The sequence below is a fragment of the Phallusia mammillata genome, chromosome 4 (genome assembly GCF_965637545.1).
Source record: "Phallusia mammillata chromosome 4, kaPhaMamm4.hap1.1, whole genome shotgun sequence".
NCBI lineage: Eukaryota > Metazoa > Chordata > Ascidiacea > Phlebobranchia > Ascidiidae > Phallusia > Phallusia mammillata.
The window spans coordinates 17,274,978-17,293,525 of NC_137255.1; the positions used below are offsets into that span (position 1 = coordinate 17,274,978).

Consider the following 18,548-nt stretch of genomic DNA (forward strand, 5'->3'; position numbering starts at 1 on the left):
AGGATCTTTCCAAAAGTCAAACGATTTTGACTGTACCAAATGTGTACGTGGATACGTGGAAGCAATATGTGATGAGAGAAGAAAACACCACGACGCAGAAACGATGAACTTTACTCAGCTGAATATTAACCCAATTCAGACCCAACAGGCTCAAAACGTAGATTTACTGGAAGATAGTTTTCTATGGTCGCTTATGCATCCCCGTCAGCACCACTCAGTCATTGCGCAAGTGTCCTTTGCAACAGAATATACACCACTGATTGTGATGTGTGTAGCAGTGGCAGGAATAATTGTATGCTACGGATTTGTGAAAATGTGCAACCGTTTGAGCTCGGAGGGTGACGAGGAAATGGCGCCAAGGGGCCGAACGGGTGCAAACATGTCCCAAACACCTGGATGTTGCCATTACTGCTGTATATTATGCAAAAAGAGGAACACGGATACCGAAGAATCACGTGTAATTAACTATGGTGCAACAGAAACGTTAACTTTGTTCCCGTATCGAGAAGATTATCCGCGATAATGATTTCTATAGTTGTTGGCAATTTACTTTCGTTCCTTTTTTTGATGTGTAGTGTTTTATTCACTTTGTTTTGTAGCATTAAACGCGGCTTAATATTTTTTTGAACACGTTACGTCTCTTCGTCACCTTTTAATTTAAACTATTCTCAAATGAAACAATGAGTGAATTGCGCCTTAATTAAGGGGTACATTTGAACTTTAACTTTATCAAAGAAGATATTTTGCTTAGTTTGGTTGTAGAACTGTAACGAGAAGGGTTATCGACCTTGTTGCATTGTCGCACCACCGAGTAATAATAGGCTATGCCAGGGGTTCCCAACCAGGTGTACTCGTACCCCTTGGGGGTACGAGATTGAACATCAAGGGGTACGAAGATCCTTGGGCCACAGAGCACCATTTCAAAAGGATTTTACAGTACAGTTTTATTTTGGAATTGTAAATGATATTATTACTGTCTTTGCTTTAAAAAAAAACCAATTATCTACAAATAATTGTTTCAAAACAAGCCTCATTGTCTCATAACAATGCAACAAATATCTCACTGAGAAGTGACAAACAAAATAACTGACATTTAATTTCTTTTTTGATTTTTGCCTTTTTGTGTGAAATACCGCTTTAACGTTTAATTGAGCTATAAGATCAATTTGATTTAGCAATATATATCTGAAAAAATCCATCAGAAATTTTTGGGGGGTACGAAGAAGGCTCTGACCTGACAAAGGGGTACGAGCAGCAAAAAAGGTTGGGAACCCCTGGGCTGTGCCTATTTGTTGATTACCTTCTGACTGAGGAATACCATGGTATGGCTTGCAATTGTCGTTGATAGGTTGATGTCCTTCGTTACGTGTCAGTCAATAAGTAGGTTTCGACTAACAATTCCTATGCACTATCTTCTCTATTTTGGTACTTTTTTAGGTTAATTAGGCAATAAATCAAGAAATAACATTTTTTCAACACAAATTTATGCTTTAAATTTACCACAAGTTTCAAAGCGGAAAGAAATATTTTCATTTCCCTAGTTAGTCGGTTCTCCAGAATATGTTTAGTATGATGTAAATGTAACAGAAAAAAACTGTTTTTTTAAAACATACATTACACTATTTTAGTTTGTCAAAACAGCATTCTTATGAAATAAGTTTGTGACGTAACCAGTGTCAGTGTTTTCGAAGAAGCGCTAGTGAAGTTATTATTTCTATGGCACAAACAAAGTCAGAGCGGCAGTGTAGCGATCGGATGATGGATGCTGGGTGTCTCGAAAATATACCTGTCTCTGTTCTTGGGAAGTACCTACCACCTGTGGTTTGCTTGGTTCTTTTGTTTTTAGTTACGGAACAGACGAACATTATTGAGTCAAATCTAGCAATAAGTCATTGGCCAGTTTTTGCTCTTTTACAAAACCACGCAACATTTCTTTGTGTTTTTACTACTTCCTTTGTAGTGAACCCCAGCGTAGCTTGGTGATATGCGATTTAAGCTGTAATGGATAATGAAACCCTCGGCCATAGCAATATTTTGACATCTGTACAGCCATTGGGATAGCACACCTAAAAGAAACCCGATTTGGAATCTTACTGCAATGAGTGCAGAGAGTCGACAGGTTAGTTTATGTTTAGTTTATATTGAAAGCGCTACATGGAATACAGAACATACCTATTTTGTATACTTATTGACATAAACATTTTACTTGTATTTAATCTTGAGGAATAATATTGTCATTGAAATATATGAAAACATTGTACCAAAATTTAAAAGATTTAAAAAATATTTTAGGCTCCATTATCATCAAACACAACTTCTTCTGGTGGTAAACTTTCGTTCACTAAGATGCTTAGCAATGACCGTTCAAATGAGCCATCCAGAACGAGGTCCGTCCAGTTGGAAGGCTTGCCAGTTTTAAAGAAATCTAAAAACAAAAAGCATGATAAAGCAATGATGCAGGAGGCGCAGAAGAGAATTGCAAAAAGCAAAGAATCACAGGACAGACAGTTGGACCTAAGTCGACTAGATCTAATAACTTTGCCAGTTACCATCAAAGATTTGTCACACCTTTCCGAGATATACTTGTATAAAAACAAACTGACAAAGGTGCCAGAAGAAGTTGGGTGCCTTATTAATTTGTCCACCCTTGCGCTGTATGAGAATCACCTCACCACCTTGCCATCTACTTTACAAAATCTAAAACTTGTAAAGATGCTTGACTTAAGGTAAGTGGTTGGTATTGTATGCAATTTCAATTGGCATGTTTTCGACTTTAAAGCATATTTTGTACCGCAAGCTAAAAACAGACCATTTCCCTTACCCAACATGTGTACAGAGATTTTTGACACCAATATATTTTGAAAACGAAAACACCTTTGCTGATCACCATGATTTGACCTGTAATTGAATGTTTATGTATGTTTTGCTATATGTTGCAGGCTCCATTTCTTGACATTCATTAAAACCACCTAATTTACATTTACACTACAGGCACGTGAAACATGGGCTTCCCTTTTGTAAATGCATTTAATTCTGTAATATGGATTTGCATGTTTTTGTGAAACACTTTATTTGGTACTGACTAACGATTTGGTTTCAAGATACATTTTCAAAACAAAATTGTTTTGTCCGCAGGCACAACAAGTTGAGGCAAATTCCACCTGTTGTTTATCATATGAGATCACTCCGCAAGCTGTATCTAAGGTTCAATAAAATTTCCACCATAGATCCTGCCATTGAACAACTTGAAAATCTTGAGCAACTTATTATTCGGGAAAACAAAGTGAAGGAAATTCCGGCTGAAATAGGTGAAAGGCACTAGGCAGTTTGTCAGTAAAGCAGTGCCCCCTATACTAACTGCTGTGATGGTCCATTAACTTTTGTAGTGTGTGGGTGGTTAACTGCAGTAAATTCCCAACATTAGTTCCTGTGGCTTCCGACTACTCTCATTTTAAAAGAGAAAAATTCATTTCTCACAGAGGTTTAATGTGCTGCACAGCCAACCATGTCAGAACATCAGGGGCTGCAAATATTTTACAAATGTATATACTTGGTATTTAACAGTCATAAACCTCCAGACAAACACCTCATTACATACATTCTTATTCCACAGGGAAATTGTCGCAACTGGTAACGATTGATGTGTCCTACAATGAACTTGAATCCATCCCTGATGAAATTGGTCAATGTCGCCTCGTTACATTCCTTGATTTACAATACAATCGACTAACTGTTCTTCCTGAATCCTTAGGTAAGTCTAAAATGTGTTTTGGTGTTTATTGTAGTTGTGTTGAACTAATGGTTAATACAGTTTACAACATAGCATGCATAAATTCCTGTAAAACTTATGTAAAAATTCACTTTCAAAGTAGTCTCTCTTCCAAAAAGAAAATGGTTCATTTAAGAAATAGTTGATTGACTAAAGCTCATTACTTTGTTTTCCACTGGGTTCGGTAGATAAAAATCTTTGAATGCATTTTGTAAGTTGCAGTGTATGCTAAAAGCATATAGTTTGTGGCTGTTTCGTGGGTTTTGATTGGCAAGGAATCATGCTAAAGGTACAAAGGCTAGCATTATATCTTTGTGTTTCACAGGAAATTTGGTAAAGCTCAGCAGGCTAGGTCTCAAGTACAACCACCTCATTGGCCTGCCTCGATCCCTTCAAAACTGTGTCCTACTTGATGAACTTAATCTGGAAAACAATGACATTGAAGCCCTTCCTGATGTAAGTCTATGGTTTGTTAGATAAAATGACAGCAGTTTAAAACAGTAAAAAAATCAAAAAATGGATTGTTTGTTATTTCATTTTTTTGTGCAACAAAATGGTACGCTTTTCTGGACAAACGTTTTATTTTTTTAGGGTTTTCTAACAAGTCTTACGAACCTGAACAGCTTAACGCTTGCAAGGAACAAGTTTTCCACATATCCTGTTGGCGGACCTTCACAGTTTACATCTCTTGTGTCATTAAATATGGAACACAACCAGGTAAACTTATTTTAGACAATAGTATGTTGATAAAAATCTTTGTTGGGCATAGCGTTAATAACAACAGTTTCAGCTTCTACTATACATGCTCCCCATTTGACATTTATTTCTGCCTCTCTTGTTTTGCCTTTACCCTCTGTGACTAATATCCATTTATAGATTGTTATGTTGGTTCTAAGTTACATGCATGACTCAATGAAAGCAAAAGTAAAGACACCACATATATAATAATTGTGTCAACATGTCTACAAAGAAATGAAGCCCATGTCTAACCTTAAACTTAGAAGTAAATGTTTGTTAGGGATTGGGTTGATGTAATAATAATTTGTGACATATTGTGTTTCTTAAATAACACATACTATATCCTGAGTTGTAATTATATATGTTTGCTTGCATCTGTTAAGAACTTGTTGGGATTTATCTCTCACAACATAATGTTGAGCATATTCATGTTTGCACTGCAATAGCATCCATAATGTATGAGCCACTACTTGTCAATTAGTTGCCCTCTTCTAATTGACAGGTTGACATGGTGCTGTTAACACCAGAGTGGTGTGCTGTGTTTTTTTAATTGCTTCCAGTCCACAACAACACAGCATTTGTTCACAAACATACCACAAAACAGTTTAAGCGCCTCTTTTGTGAAATTTATTGTGTGATGTCAAAAAATAAAGTATCTTTCCAATTATTAAGACCGCTTTTTGAAGGGCATGATTTGTTCCTGATTAATTGCGCTTTGTCTTGTAATCCCTGTGAACTATGCTACGTTTTATACCCAGAAACATTTCTTCTAGCTATAGCCCTACCCAGCAGCACATAATAACAGTGCTTTTCATTAGACTATCTCTGCTGGGTTGTAATTATAATGTAACTATCGGGTTGATGACGATACTGTGTCGTCAGTTTGCTTTTATTGGGCTTAATTTGTGAAACTGATTTTGTATTGTGCTCAGTAGTTGTTATAAGAAAGTAATGATGTAGTTCCGCAAACATTTTTCTTTTTGTAGAAGATTTGTTGTTTTGCATTACATATTTACCGATAAAAATTTGTGTCTAAAATGTAAAATTTCACTAAATTTGTAAAAAACAACAACATAATAGTGTGCACCAAGTCATCCTCCTTCTGTACATTTTCCTGTTTTGCACTTTTGGAGCTTTAAACACTATCTTAAATCCCAGTGTAAATGATTGCTACTAAGCTGTTACTTTAGTAAAACCTTTCCATGCAAACACCAAAGAACACATACTTTTGATTGACAGGTCAGCAGGATACCCTTTGAAATATTTTCACGGGCGAAGCACCTGTCGAAGTTAAACATGCGAAACAACCAGTTAACCTCACTTCCTCTGGATGTGGGGTCGTGGACTAGCATGGTTGAGTTATGCCTCAACACAAACCAATTAACGAGACTTCCTGATGATATTGGGGAACTGGAGACATTACAGGTAAACTGCTGGTTCTGGTGTTTGGTTCTTGTGGTATATTGCTGCACCTGCTGTTGCCAAAGCAGCACAATGATGAAAAGATAGGGCAGTCAGGAAATGTGTAACCACATGTGGTCTAATTTAGCTGCAATTACATTTTCTTCATGATATGCTTTACCACATGGCATTATTGTTAGAATAAAGCAAAGACACATTTTTGACTTTATTCTAAATGACATTAACCTTAAATTGCTGGCTGGGTAATGGAGATTGAATACTGAAATGAAATATTGCCATATGCTGTATAAAGCCTTTATATATATAGCATATCAAGGTAAAAATTAACTATTGGCGTTTGAATAACACGTGTACCAAGTGAGCAAACAAAGTCTTTTTGCAAAACTTGCCTTATTTTGAATTAATGTCAAGCAACCAACTCATTGGGTTTGCTTTTTCGTTTATGTCATTTCAAAAATCTACACCCTTTGTTGGTTTCGACGGGCAGAGAGCAAATAGTGTAAACAAACCAAAAAGCAGCAATGCAGCAGCAAAACCGTCCCTACCACCCCTTTATCGTGCGGTTTTCTCTATATTTAGCTATAAATAGCTGCAGCTGAGCCGTATATCGCCCGTGTGACGTAATCGAGTCTGCATTGTTGTGAAACAGGGCGGTTGCCTTTTGCTGCGTTGTTTTGCCCACTTTTGCAAGTGAAAATTCGAGTCGGTTGCCACGAGGAAGTTGTTGTTTGCTGTTTCGCTTCGAAACTTTGCATGTAGTGTTCATAAATTATTCACCCAGCACGAAAACAGCCGCGAGCTGTGCTGTAATACTGTCTCTGACGTCAACAGTCGGGTGTATTGTGACTTCACACGTCACATTTGCGCTCGTGGTAATATATAAAAGAAAACGGGTAAGGGCAGTGCTGCCACGCCACGTTGGAAGAAATAACACCGAAAGTTAAAAGACTTAATAAGAAGTATAGACGTTTCCTTTTCGCTAATTGACTTTGAAAAGAGCTAGGTAGCTCATTAGGGATTTATAATCAAATTTCAACCGACTTTTCATCGATTCAGACCTGCCCTTAGGACTTACGCGATATTAGACCTGCGTCATTGCCCCTCTCGTCAAAATTGATACAGCCAGGAATCACAGTGCAGCGCCGTAATGCCCATATGCACTCGGCGCCATTGTCGTTGATTTCACTTTCTTGGTTTAAACACGAACATTGACAAGGCGCGTTCACAGTGCAGACATTTCCTCTACGTTGGTCTTCGAGCCGTGACGTACATGCAGTTGAATACTTGCTCTCACACGAATGTCGATCACACGAGCACCGTGAATGGCATTTGCTGTTACCCAGCAGTTCACAGTCAAATGGCTTGTCGGGCGACAGTTTTCGTGGAAGTAGGTTTTTCGCGATCGTCGGAATTTTAAGTGCGTCAGTCGGCAAATGAAGTTGCTACGAGCCGTTTTTTTCTAGATGACTCCCCGCGGCGAAACTTAATTTGACTTTGTACGTTACCGTATGGGGAAACATATTGAAAAGTTGTAGCAATCTAATTGTGTACGCCAAAGGCCGGTCAGAAGCCAAAACGTGCCACTAAAACAGCTTCATTGCCAGCTACAGTCATTGGGACTAAAATAGCTCACAGATCGCTTTCATTTCGCTTTGTGGTGATTCACGTGCTTGGTCTCGAAAATCTCATTGTGTAAAACGGCAATCGCTGGTTCCGCACAGACGCGTGGTTTTGTCGACTGAAACGGGTTCTGCCGCGTACACAGGGGTGTCTGTTGCGATTTCAGCCTTAAGCCGATACTAGGCACAAAACCGGCATTGTGCAAACAACATGGATAGAATTCCTGCCGCTAGCGTCACTAAGATCTCTCCCAGCTTTTGCCACTTTGGAATTTTGTTTGCTCTGGAGTCGTTGCTTTGCGCGCCACAGTCATTTTAACCACCGCACACTGACCCCAAAACACTAATCCTTGAGAAAACGAAATTGAGATTGTTTGAACTATGTTGAAGCCCGCTAAAATTTCTATTAACTTTTAAGCTTGGTATTTAGTAGGGATGTGTCGTGCATAAGTCCTTTCTCATCAAGCGCAGTTAAAGTACGCTAAACTAAGCATTTGTTATGAAATGACATTTAAATGAAATATTAGATCAAAGATGTGCGTAGTTGTGATTTCAGAAATCTTCCAAATCTTTTGGTTTGAAGTTAATATTCTCCCTATTGCTCCTTTAGGGCCTTTGATAAGTGTTCTATCATCGCATCTTTCAGTAGCAGAACCTTTGTGGCTTTTCTCGCCACTTTGGCGTCGCTTGTTGTAGCTCAAATCCCTAATATCGTTTTAATAGCTGATCCGATCAGCTTTTAGCCTAATCATGTGACGCATTACGGCCGATTGTTAAGATGGTGACGTCATTAAGTCGACAGTCAACGTGCAAACGAGAACGACCAACTTAACGACGAGTGTTTATTCCTTTTGTGACGTCACAATGAAGTAGCGCCTTGGGATGTTTTGATTGCCGAAAGTCGAGACATCGGGTCAATGTCGTACTGGACTCGAAACGGATTTTCTTTTAATTTGAGCACTGGCCAAATTCAGATAACATTTGCACTCGGCTCAAGCCCGCTGTTTCAATGGGCTACATCATCGCCTTTCACGCTTGGGTATTTATAGGCAAAGTCGGTATATTGGGACTGCCTCGTTCCGTAAAATCGTGCCACATTCTTCAACACCAAATACGCAGCACTCAGAAAGTACCACCGTGTGTCACACTAAAATCGTTTTGATGTTTTCCGTATAATCGGATTTAATAGACAGTTTTCGTCAAAAAACTCCGTTGGTTAATTAAACAGCTTTTTCACTGAACTTTCGACCCTTAATCTCTAATTTCATTAAGCGGCGCTCCCAAGTGCTTTATTGCTTTAGACAGCAGCTGAGTAAGGTCAATATTGAGTAGCCCATACATTTTTAATGACACTCAGACAGACTGACGTGTGCAAGCTTATTAGCTTCGCTTGAAAACTTAAATTTGACAATTTGCATCTCAGAGTTCAGGTAAACAAAGTGGGCCATTCTTTGGCGTTTTTTGCTTTGTTTTTGTTACGATTCATTTGACGTATCACGTAAAATTTTCGGACAATAGTTAAAGGTTATAGGTGTAAAAAGTCCTTCGCGATTGCACAAGTTTGTACAGTGGAACTTAATTTCATATATTTAATGCGACATACAAGTTCTTTCATCATGGTTTTACATATGTTTGTGTCACAAAATAAACTGACTACCAGGTTACCGCACACGCTTTAGTATATGTTTATGATATGGTTTACTAACATCTCAAACTGTAGCGTTCCTTTTATCTGATGTACGTTAAAATTCATTCTGCTTGTTGGCGTTGTTTGCGAGTTGAAATGACGAAAGCTGTGTTGTCTTCAGGTGCTGATGGTAAGTAACAACCTTCTTCGTCGTATTCCCGGCACCATCGGGAAATTAGTCAACCTCCACTGCCTTGATCTTGAGGAGAATCATCTTGAGTCTTTACCGCCAGAAATCGAACATCTCACACAGGTATGAACTACACACGAGGGACAATATACATTGCTGATACATATCCAAAGTATAATTGCATTTTTATATACCAGATAAGGGTGTTTAACTCAAACCTGCTTACGTGCAACTTTTTGTCTTGTTACTTATTGGCGTGCTTACGTTTGACGCGTAAGATTTGCTATTTGCTAAAGTAAAAACTGTGCAATGTATTTGATAGTTTTTTTAGGTGTGAGAATATATTGACTAAAACCTCAAATAAGTAGTTGTCCATTGATGTTTGTTAAAAAGTATAATAATGGGCTGAAAATCACAGGCGAGATTATGTTGGTGACTACTTTTTAAAATTCTATCTGCCATTCTCCCTTTTCATATGTGTTTTTTTATTGTAATGCGTATAAGAAAATCCAAACACCAAAGACACAAAATTATTTGGTTTAAAAGAATATTTTGCACGCCTCATTCAGTTTTTAATTCTGACCCATCAGTAACACGTTCTCAGGTTGTTGTTTTTTATGTTGCAGTTGCGCAAGTTGAAGTTGCAGGGAAACCGTCTGACGGTTCTTCCTCGCGGTCTCGGTCATCTCGCCAACCTCACTGTACTGGCTGTCGGCGAAAATCAAGTTCAGAATCTGCCCAACGAGATAGGTATGTTCCAAGTTTTCCAGGGAGTGTTTTGTGGAGCTGACGCATAATAGGGTGACACACGTGTCCACCAAAACCGTTAACGCGACGATATACATGCGAAATAATTTATCAGAAAATGATTTAAAAAGGCATCATTCGCTTTATTTGTTTTAGTTTTTACTTTGTCTGACCGCCCAATTCTGTTTTAACGACCATGTACACTTTTCTAGGATATCGTTTTCTTCGAAACACTGTTTTGCTGTATATGCGGGACTTTTACAGAAACCCGATCACACTTTGTTTTCGAATTTGGCCAACAACTGTGTATAGTTCCTTATTTTCAGTTTCGGTTGTATACTCACTCCCTTTATTTTACAGGCAATCTGCAGAGTCTGGAGGAACTCTATCTAAATGACAACCCGCTCCAAGTCCTACCCTTCGAGTTGGCGCTTTGCACAAAACTCGCTCTAATGTCTGTAGAAGATTGTCCATTGTCTCAGATCCCACAGCTTGCAGTGGAGGGCGGTCCCAGCACTATTATGCAGTATCTTAGGGTACAGGGCCCTTACAGAACTATGGTTTGAGCGATATTTTTGGCCTTTGTCCGCAACAATGTTCAGCGATAATGGTTTCATTTCACTTGATCGGCCGTACGCGGCTTAAACCTTTTTATTTTCAGATACGCCGGAGGTATCCAAGTTAGTGAAAGCTAAACTTGCTTGTTGTACAGTTTTAAAGATACGCCAGATTGCTTCGACTTGTGTCTCTTTCGTAAATTTTACCCTTCGGCCCGGGCTGGCTTATAAGAACCCGACCTTTTTGCTCCGTCCCAGCAAACCCAATTCGTAACTCGTTGCTGTTCTGAAGTTCTTCCGGCGCAATTGCATGGTTCTGATCGGCGGTGCGTCCCATGTGGTACAACCTCAAATATACAAAACACACTACATCACTGGACGAGTTCTCTCAAACCTGTAAAAGTTTGTATTTACGTTCACTTTTTTGCGCATATGCTCGTGTGCCTTGGAACCAAGCATAAACTCAAAAACTTCGCCTGGCAAGTTTAGTTTTCTCGTCGGTTTTGCTATTTTTTGCACGATCATACCACTCGCCTTACATTGCATTATCCGATATAAAGTTCTCCATTTTTCACCTCGGTCGCTCGTTGGTGCCACCTACCGTATCACTTATCCCTGTTCAGGTTAAATACCAAAAACAACCGGTAGCGTGTTGGTTCTAGGCATTACATTGGGCATCCTTTGATTTGTCGGATTACAAAGTTTGCAACAGCTCACTTCTAAACTTTTCGGCTCTGGCAACGGACATCGTCTAATGGGAGCGCGTTCTTTGGTCACGTGATATCCGTTGTGCAAATAAAACGAACGTTATCAACTATCATTCCCATCACATTTTGCCAAAATCATCTTTTCTTAGGGCTTTCCCTGTTAGGTGTATCCCTCGCATTATACTCTTTCTAACTAACTTCCGCTAATCCCCTTTTCTACGCGTTTTTGTCGCATCTGTCCGCTCTTACACCTTGTTTTAATCGTGCAGTTTGATGCTTAGTCACTTTTACCCCGCCTCTGCCACGCCCATTTTTTTATTTCGCCTGCCTCGCATATTGGGGCTGACGATCAAATCTTTTGAAATATCATAAATTTGTTTTTTTTCCTTTTATCAAATCTTGGACTCAACGTCGCTTTTCATTCACGTCCATGTGTTGGAATCACTTTTTTGCGCTCTGTTTTCCGTAAACGCTTAAATCTGTTTTACAATAGAACTTTGTTAACTGTTTAAATAGATACTCTGGCGCGTTTTTTTGCAGAACTGACACAATGAACTTGTTATTTCCACCTATAGCTGAATTTCAAAACCAATAGCGCTGTTATCGCGTCATTAACTATTGACACTCCGCGACCTTCCGTCTAAAAATTATGATATAAATTGATAGTATAAGCTTCATCGTATTCTCTCAATCGTCCTTTTCTGATCATTCATGTTACAAATATCCCACGATGGTGTTTTTTACGCGAGCAAGTTCCATTACAAAATTACGTTATGCTCGACTTAGCTCGCCTACGTCAGCATATGCCTCCAACTCCATTCATACATGCACTATTGTCATCATTTTTGACCACCCCCTTGTTTTTCTTATGCTCTGCTATAGTGTTCAAAACCCTTGTAGTTTTTAAGCATTTTTGTTTCGGATGACGCTCGCTCGTTTTAATAAAAACCCTACTTTTCGGAAAATAATGCAAAAATTGATTGTTTTTTTGTGGTTTTGTCAGATTTTACTACGTAATTTTCTTAACTTGAGTATGAGGTACAGCGCAAAACATTAGCAAGCAAGCGTTTACTTTTGGGTAGAGACTTTAGTTTACATAACTTACACCTATTTTTGACTGTTAAGGAGCAGCTCCCTTTCCCCTTAACGCACCAGTAGTAAAGTGCATGGTAATGCTTTAAATCCTCTCTAAACTCACAGTGTGCTAAAAAACAGTGAGTTTCGAAATGCTAATGAATGCAAATTATCTGTCCAATCACAATGCAGCCCCCGCGTCTAAATGCAGCTCGGCCTTCCGCTCAAGTTTTGTGAGTCATAGTCTTGATGTGGGCGCACAATCATAAAGCTTTAGAATAGTTAAGAGGTAAGTTTCCATAACAAGGAAATTGATAAGGCGCGCTGAGCTCATGTTTGCAGTGGCTGTTACGCATTATGCTCTACCAAAAAGTTGAGATGTTGCATTAAAATGTTTGATGCTGAATTATGCAAGTAACCGAAAGACGAGCTTGAACAAATACACAATGTCAGCATTTCTGCAAGTTATGTGATCGATATAACGAGTTGGCCTACAGTGAACGTTGGTAGACTTTCAAGCATTGAATTTTTACGCAAATGTGTAGGCCTATGTATAGCCTACTTTTTTGCAGGAAGGCGTTCTAGTCGTCGTAAAAAGAATAATAGGCCTAAATGGAAAAGTTGATGGGTGAAAAATGGACCCCAAGGAACATTTACCGCCGAATGACTGGCAGGCCCTGTAAGTACAATTTTTTGTCCTGGTTACCGAACAGGCATTCATTTATGTTATATTTTTGAAATTTCCAGTGATCAAGAAGCGCAAGAAACCAAGAGTTGGGTTTTTCCCGCTTCCAACGGGTAGGATTGTTCCCTTCAAAACCTATGTGCAGGAAATGGGGGAAACCCCTGACCTATTGGAGGCCCGCCCCCCTGGCTGGGACGAGAACAAAGAGGAGAGACGAATTAATAAGAAGACCAGGTTAAAGCCATGCTTAAAAGCAGTAGGATAGTGCAATGCAACACAACAGTTACCGAATGTTATTTTTTTTATCAGCGAAGTTTTGATGAGCTAATTATGACAAAAAATACTTTTTGGTTATAAGAACATTGACTCTCTCACCGAAATCAAGTTGAGGGCACCCGTGTGAAAATATTGTGCTAGAAAGAGCCTCGTGGTTAACTTAAAAAACGCATATTTTGGCAACTAGTGATATAACTTATATAGTGGGATGAGGAAAAGTTCTTCCGAGTTTATATTTAACTGCACGCTTTTGCTTAATGACCGAAACTTACGTTGAGCTCCTATTGTTTCGTTCTTTACCAGGAAGTCTCTTTGTCAATCGATCGTTTGTGCATCACTTGCCCTCTTCCTATTTTCCTACGGTTACAACCAACTCTCGCTGATGCAGAATTACTTGCACGAAAGCCAGTTCTTCATGCAGATCAAGTACATGCCCGACTATGAGAACACTTACGGCCACGTGCAGTTAATCGCCAAATATGGGTAAAACTTCACAAAAAATCTAATTTTTTTGCTTTTGAAGCCCTTTTGCTATTACTAAACAAAATTTAAATGCCACCAAAACAATTTTGTTGTGAAATAAATAACAATTGTTTCACAGAATTGCTGCCATTACAGCCATGTTCGTACCATACATGATTCGATCGTTCAAAGACAAGTGGATTCTCTTTGTAACCACTGGTTGTTATTCCTTGTTTATTTCTCTGGGATTTCTCGATGCCAAGTACACCATTATGCCAAGTATGTGAATGTGTTTTTATAATTAAAGTTTTTTTTTACCTTTTGAAAAGCGTATTAGGTTTTCTGTTGATTTAGAAAGGTTATCAAACATGACACAAATGATACCTAACTTACATGATACTATATATGATTCAAACTTGCTGTGGCCTGGTTTTGTTTAAACTTTTTAATACATTTGATTAGAATTTATATTATTATCCCACTGTCTTTTTACCAGGTGGTTTTATAGCTGGGATGTCTTGCATTCCCTTCTTTACCACTTTCAGTATGTACATGGTCCATATTGCTAGAAGGCTTGGGGATCTCAACCAAAAACGTCCTTACAATGGTAACGTAGCTGTTTTCATTCATCTAAGTTACATGATTTACCCATTGCTACATTGCGACCTAATATTTTGCCTAAACTTTTTTAGGAATCCAAGGCGACTGGTTATTGGTGAAGTTTAACGCCTTTTCCTTTGTTGCTTGGTACTTGGGGTTTGCTTTCGCTTCGGGAACTTGTGCTTATCTTTTCCATGGAACACTTCGTCGAAACGACACATGTAAGTAAACTTGTCAGATGACATTTTTAGTATTCTTTAATTTTTCTGTACCATTGACATTTTATTATTTTGCGAGCTGTGGTTTCTTATTGCATGTTATCAAATTGATTTTACTTCATTTAAAATTTATGAGTTTACAAATTAGATTGCAATTCCTTCAAATGTTCAGTTACATAGAACAACCAGATATCATAGAGATTCGTTATACATGTTTTTAATAACACGAAAAAAACTACACAGCAAACTAGCAACTAAATACCGTGTCTTTAAAAGATGTCTATGTTAACAACCTTACCTGTGGACTGACATACTGCGACAAACCCTGGCCCAACTGGTGGGATGTTTTGATGCAACAAGATGAGATTCCACAGATTGACAACTACGCCTATGCTAACATGTAAGATTGACAACCGCTTATGCGACATCTTCTCATATCATTCATGACCTATACACATTTTTTCATCGTTTTTACTTACTGTATAACACATCTAATGAGGCAAACTGTAATAATACTTCTACCAACATTAGTTTCATTTTTTACCAGTGCAAATGCATGTTGTGGAATTGTGGGAATGACCCTCTTCCTTTTCGGCTGCGTAGAGGGACAGACTGCAAAAGTGTGGGCTCATTTCAGAGATGAAAAAGGTTTTGAGTTGAACTTCAAGCTTGGATGGAGAGCTGTGTTCAGCTGGAGGCGAACCAAGCTTGCTCCTATGTTTATCTTTATCGGGTGGTCGATGGATTTCATAGCTTATTCTTATACCAGGGTAAGTGCATTTTGTGCCTTTTGTTTCCAAACAATTGGGTTAAATAGTTTTTTTTACACACTTGGACTTTTCTTTAAAAAAATTATACAAATTTATAGTAAAATTTATACAAACAACAAAAATATGTATCGCTATTATACCTATGTAAGCTCGTTCTTCTTCGTGTTTTAAACCCATTTCGAAATTATTTAAAAAAATAATTGTGTTCGTACTAATTCAGGCTTACATTCTGTGCTCGGCGGACAGTTGGAAAATGTTTGTTGGCCTTGCATCCTTCGGTTTCTGTGCTGCTGTTACAGGTGGTATCGTGCCGTGGGTGATCATAAGAAAAAGCGCAGTGAACCTAATAATGCTACTTGGGGGTAAATGACACATGTCACAATTCTTTAATTTTTTAATGTAGAAGAAGTTTACATTTGCTGAACAGAAATTCACTGTGAAAATTGAGGTTTATTAAATCTTTGTTCAGTTGCATGCTACATCGTATCGCTTGGAATCTTATTTTTCTGGCGACCTGTGGCTGCCATTGACGGCTACAAATATCCCCACAGGCAACCTGACCTATGGGAAAGAATTGTGTTTTACGCGGTACCAGGAGTATGGGGAATCGCACTTTCCTGTTTGAACTCAGCAATTAACCGTGAGTGCTTGCCTGTTTCGTGCAATGCAAAATATTGCTTTCAAAACAACAATAATTGAACTCATATTTTGCAGTGAAGATTGAGTTTGAATACACCGATTCAGACGAGATTCTACAAATGTTTACAGTGTACAACCACTGGAAGGCAGTGGGAGTTCTGATTGGCTATATAACCAGAAACATGTCAACCTGTACAAATGTATGTTCGGTTTTATTTAATATCCGTGTTTCTCCTTGACATCATTGCTAACACGTTAGTACGTTTAAGGCGAAACTCTATGGCTTGTTGGGGACGCTTGCACTTGGATTGTTAACTTATTGCTGGTATGAAGATTGTCGTTTAAAGAAGGGTGATAGATTAGAGGTTGGTTTATACTTTGTATCATTAACGTATAGGTCGACCAGTTCAGTCCGTAAACCAGAAATTACAGCAGCAAGATTTTTATTTGGCGTACGGTTTAAAAACTTTATTGCATCGCTTAAACTGTTTAAACTGTACTCTCCCGTATCAAATCCTTACATAGCAGTGTTGTAAAGTTTAACGGAATGAGGTCTACTGTAAACAACCGCATACTGTAATCACAAACGTTATTTAAAAATGCAAGGTAGATCGTAAAATAAAATCATAGCCTACAGACCCCATGTAGTCATAAACAACAATAAAACCCTAGCCTACATCTTTGTTCATGGACAACGGCCTTGGAATTGTTGCACTGTTGCGAATAGTGGACATTATAATACGTGTTTAACTCATGTTGCGACTAAGTCGGTGTTGGTGAAAAAATGTACGCAAAAAGTAACTTTTTTACCATTACAAATAGAAAAATACAATAAATTTTGCGTTTTTGTAGCCTTTGAACTAATTTTTTAAAAAGTGCAACGTCTTTCCAGCTTAAAAACATTAACATCGTTCGATTTCTGCCGAATCCTAATCATGAAGACATGGCAAATGAATCAGATGTTGAAGAAGAAGGAACATCTACTTCAGAAGAGGAGGAAACTGGTACAAATACTCTGAGGAGAAAGGTTTCACAACGAACTAAAACTAACCTCAATCTTTTTGTCGCCCTAAATTTGTAAAACTATACGAAATTTTGTGACGAACGTAACAATGAAAGTTGGTTATTATAAAAAGATAGGAACGCTAAGCAAACGTTTTATTACGTAACAAAGGTTGTCAGATACAAACGACGCCCACCACCAAATGATCCACGACTTGGCAAGGCTTGGCGAACTCCTTATTTTCCACCAGATCTTGAAACTCCACGAAAGTATATAACCCCAGATGGTCACATTATGATTATGCCTCAACACTGCAAACCGCCGTTTGAGGTTCAGGTAGGTGTGGGTTCATAACTTTTGTTGTTGTTTATTGCAGACAATTTTTAGGAGTCGCTTTCATCATTTAGTGCAATAAACGAAGGTTGGCAAGAAAAAGTTAACGATTGGATGTTAAAAAATCTGCTTTGGATTGTTGCAGGATTCTTTCGACTCCAACGTCCTTCGCAACACAGATTTAAATCGTGTCACAGCGGCTGCAAGAAAAGTGCCTTTTCACCTCGGTTACGGGGGTCAGGCACTCTTTTTTAACGTTGATGAACTCTTAGATGACCCGAGGGAGACAATTCCTTGTAAGTTCGATGCAAGGGGTGACATCTTGCCAGGAATGGAGGATGAGCCAGATTGGAGGGAAGAGGATCTTGCAAGTCATCCGCGACACGGGATCCCGGAGAGGTTTGAGTTGGCTATTGAGGCTTTAAATAGAAAAAGAGAGGAGGAAGCGGTGCAGATTGATGATGATGCATTACGAAGAAGAAATGTACCCGCCAACGAAGAAGCGTACTTGCTTGAATATGACTAGCTCACATTATATCAGCCTAAAATATTATGACACAGACTGTGGTTAAATTTGAGCATGTTTGGTTTATAACTACGATTTTAAAAGAGTGACGGTCTCACAAGTGTGAGTGTACTGCATGATTTCACTTTTCGTTATTATTGTAATAATTAACGAAAACAGTCTATGTTTTGTTTCATTGTTAGGTCTGATAAGTTGCGGCGTGTGACAACTGACAAGCGTTGTTGGTTTAGGGGTCAGCATTTTCTCAATAAATAAATTTCATTCCAAGACTGGTGGTTTGAGTCGAAATAAGATTGCAAGCGACTAAACAAAGTTAAGCTCAGTTCTGTATTTGTACAATTCTTGATGATTGACGTCAACGCTGGTTTACATGACGTTATATCTGAAAAATACATGTATCAATAATATTATTATAATCAGCTATATTTATAGCGTCATAGTATTTGTAGTGCAGAACAATATGAGACGCAGATTAGTTGTAATTTTTTGTCCGCAAATTCCTCACTACTTCTTTGTCTGCTGTTTTTAAACCTCATCTCCAATCTCCATGCACCAGCACGCGTTCCAGTTAACTGAACACACCGAA

The 18,548-nt window shown here is 38.5% G+C and overlaps 2 protein-coding genes across 2 annotated transcripts; both read left to right on the forward strand.

Annotated features, from left to right (window-relative positions):
- Positions 1 to 1,752: 1,752 nt before the first annotated feature.
- Positions 1,753 to 12,352, forward strand: LOC145223828 (uncharacterized). The gene is made up of 10 exons (XM_080090222.1): positions 1,753 to 2,119; positions 2,293 to 2,726; positions 3,136 to 3,308; positions 3,614 to 3,751; positions 4,095 to 4,225; positions 4,361 to 4,486; positions 5,747 to 5,932; positions 9,357 to 9,488; positions 9,992 to 10,115; positions 10,473 to 12,352. Exons 1-10 carry the CDS (start codon positions 2,099 to 2,101, stop codon positions 10,676 to 10,678), a joined length of 1,671 nt encoding a protein of 556 aa, XP_079946348.1. The 5' UTR covers positions 1,753 to 2,098; the 3' UTR covers positions 10,679 to 12,352.
- Positions 12,353 to 13,062: 710 nt separating this feature from the next.
- LOC145223552 (protein unc-93 homolog B1-like) lies at positions 13,063 to 18,320 on the forward strand. The gene is made up of 15 exons (XM_080089959.1): positions 13,063 to 13,129; positions 13,198 to 13,369; positions 13,715 to 13,894; positions 14,013 to 14,152; positions 14,370 to 14,480; positions 14,566 to 14,694; positions 14,968 to 15,091; positions 15,239 to 15,461; positions 15,682 to 15,823; positions 15,931 to 16,101; positions 16,176 to 16,300; positions 16,370 to 16,465; positions 16,993 to 17,127; positions 17,275 to 17,439; positions 17,582 to 18,320. The coding sequence occupies exons 1-15, from the start codon at positions 13,063 to 13,065 to the stop codon at positions 17,960 to 17,962; spliced, it is 2,361 nt and encodes a 786-aa protein (XP_079946085.1). The 3' UTR covers positions 17,963 to 18,320.
- Positions 18,321 to 18,548: the final 228 nt, after the last annotated feature.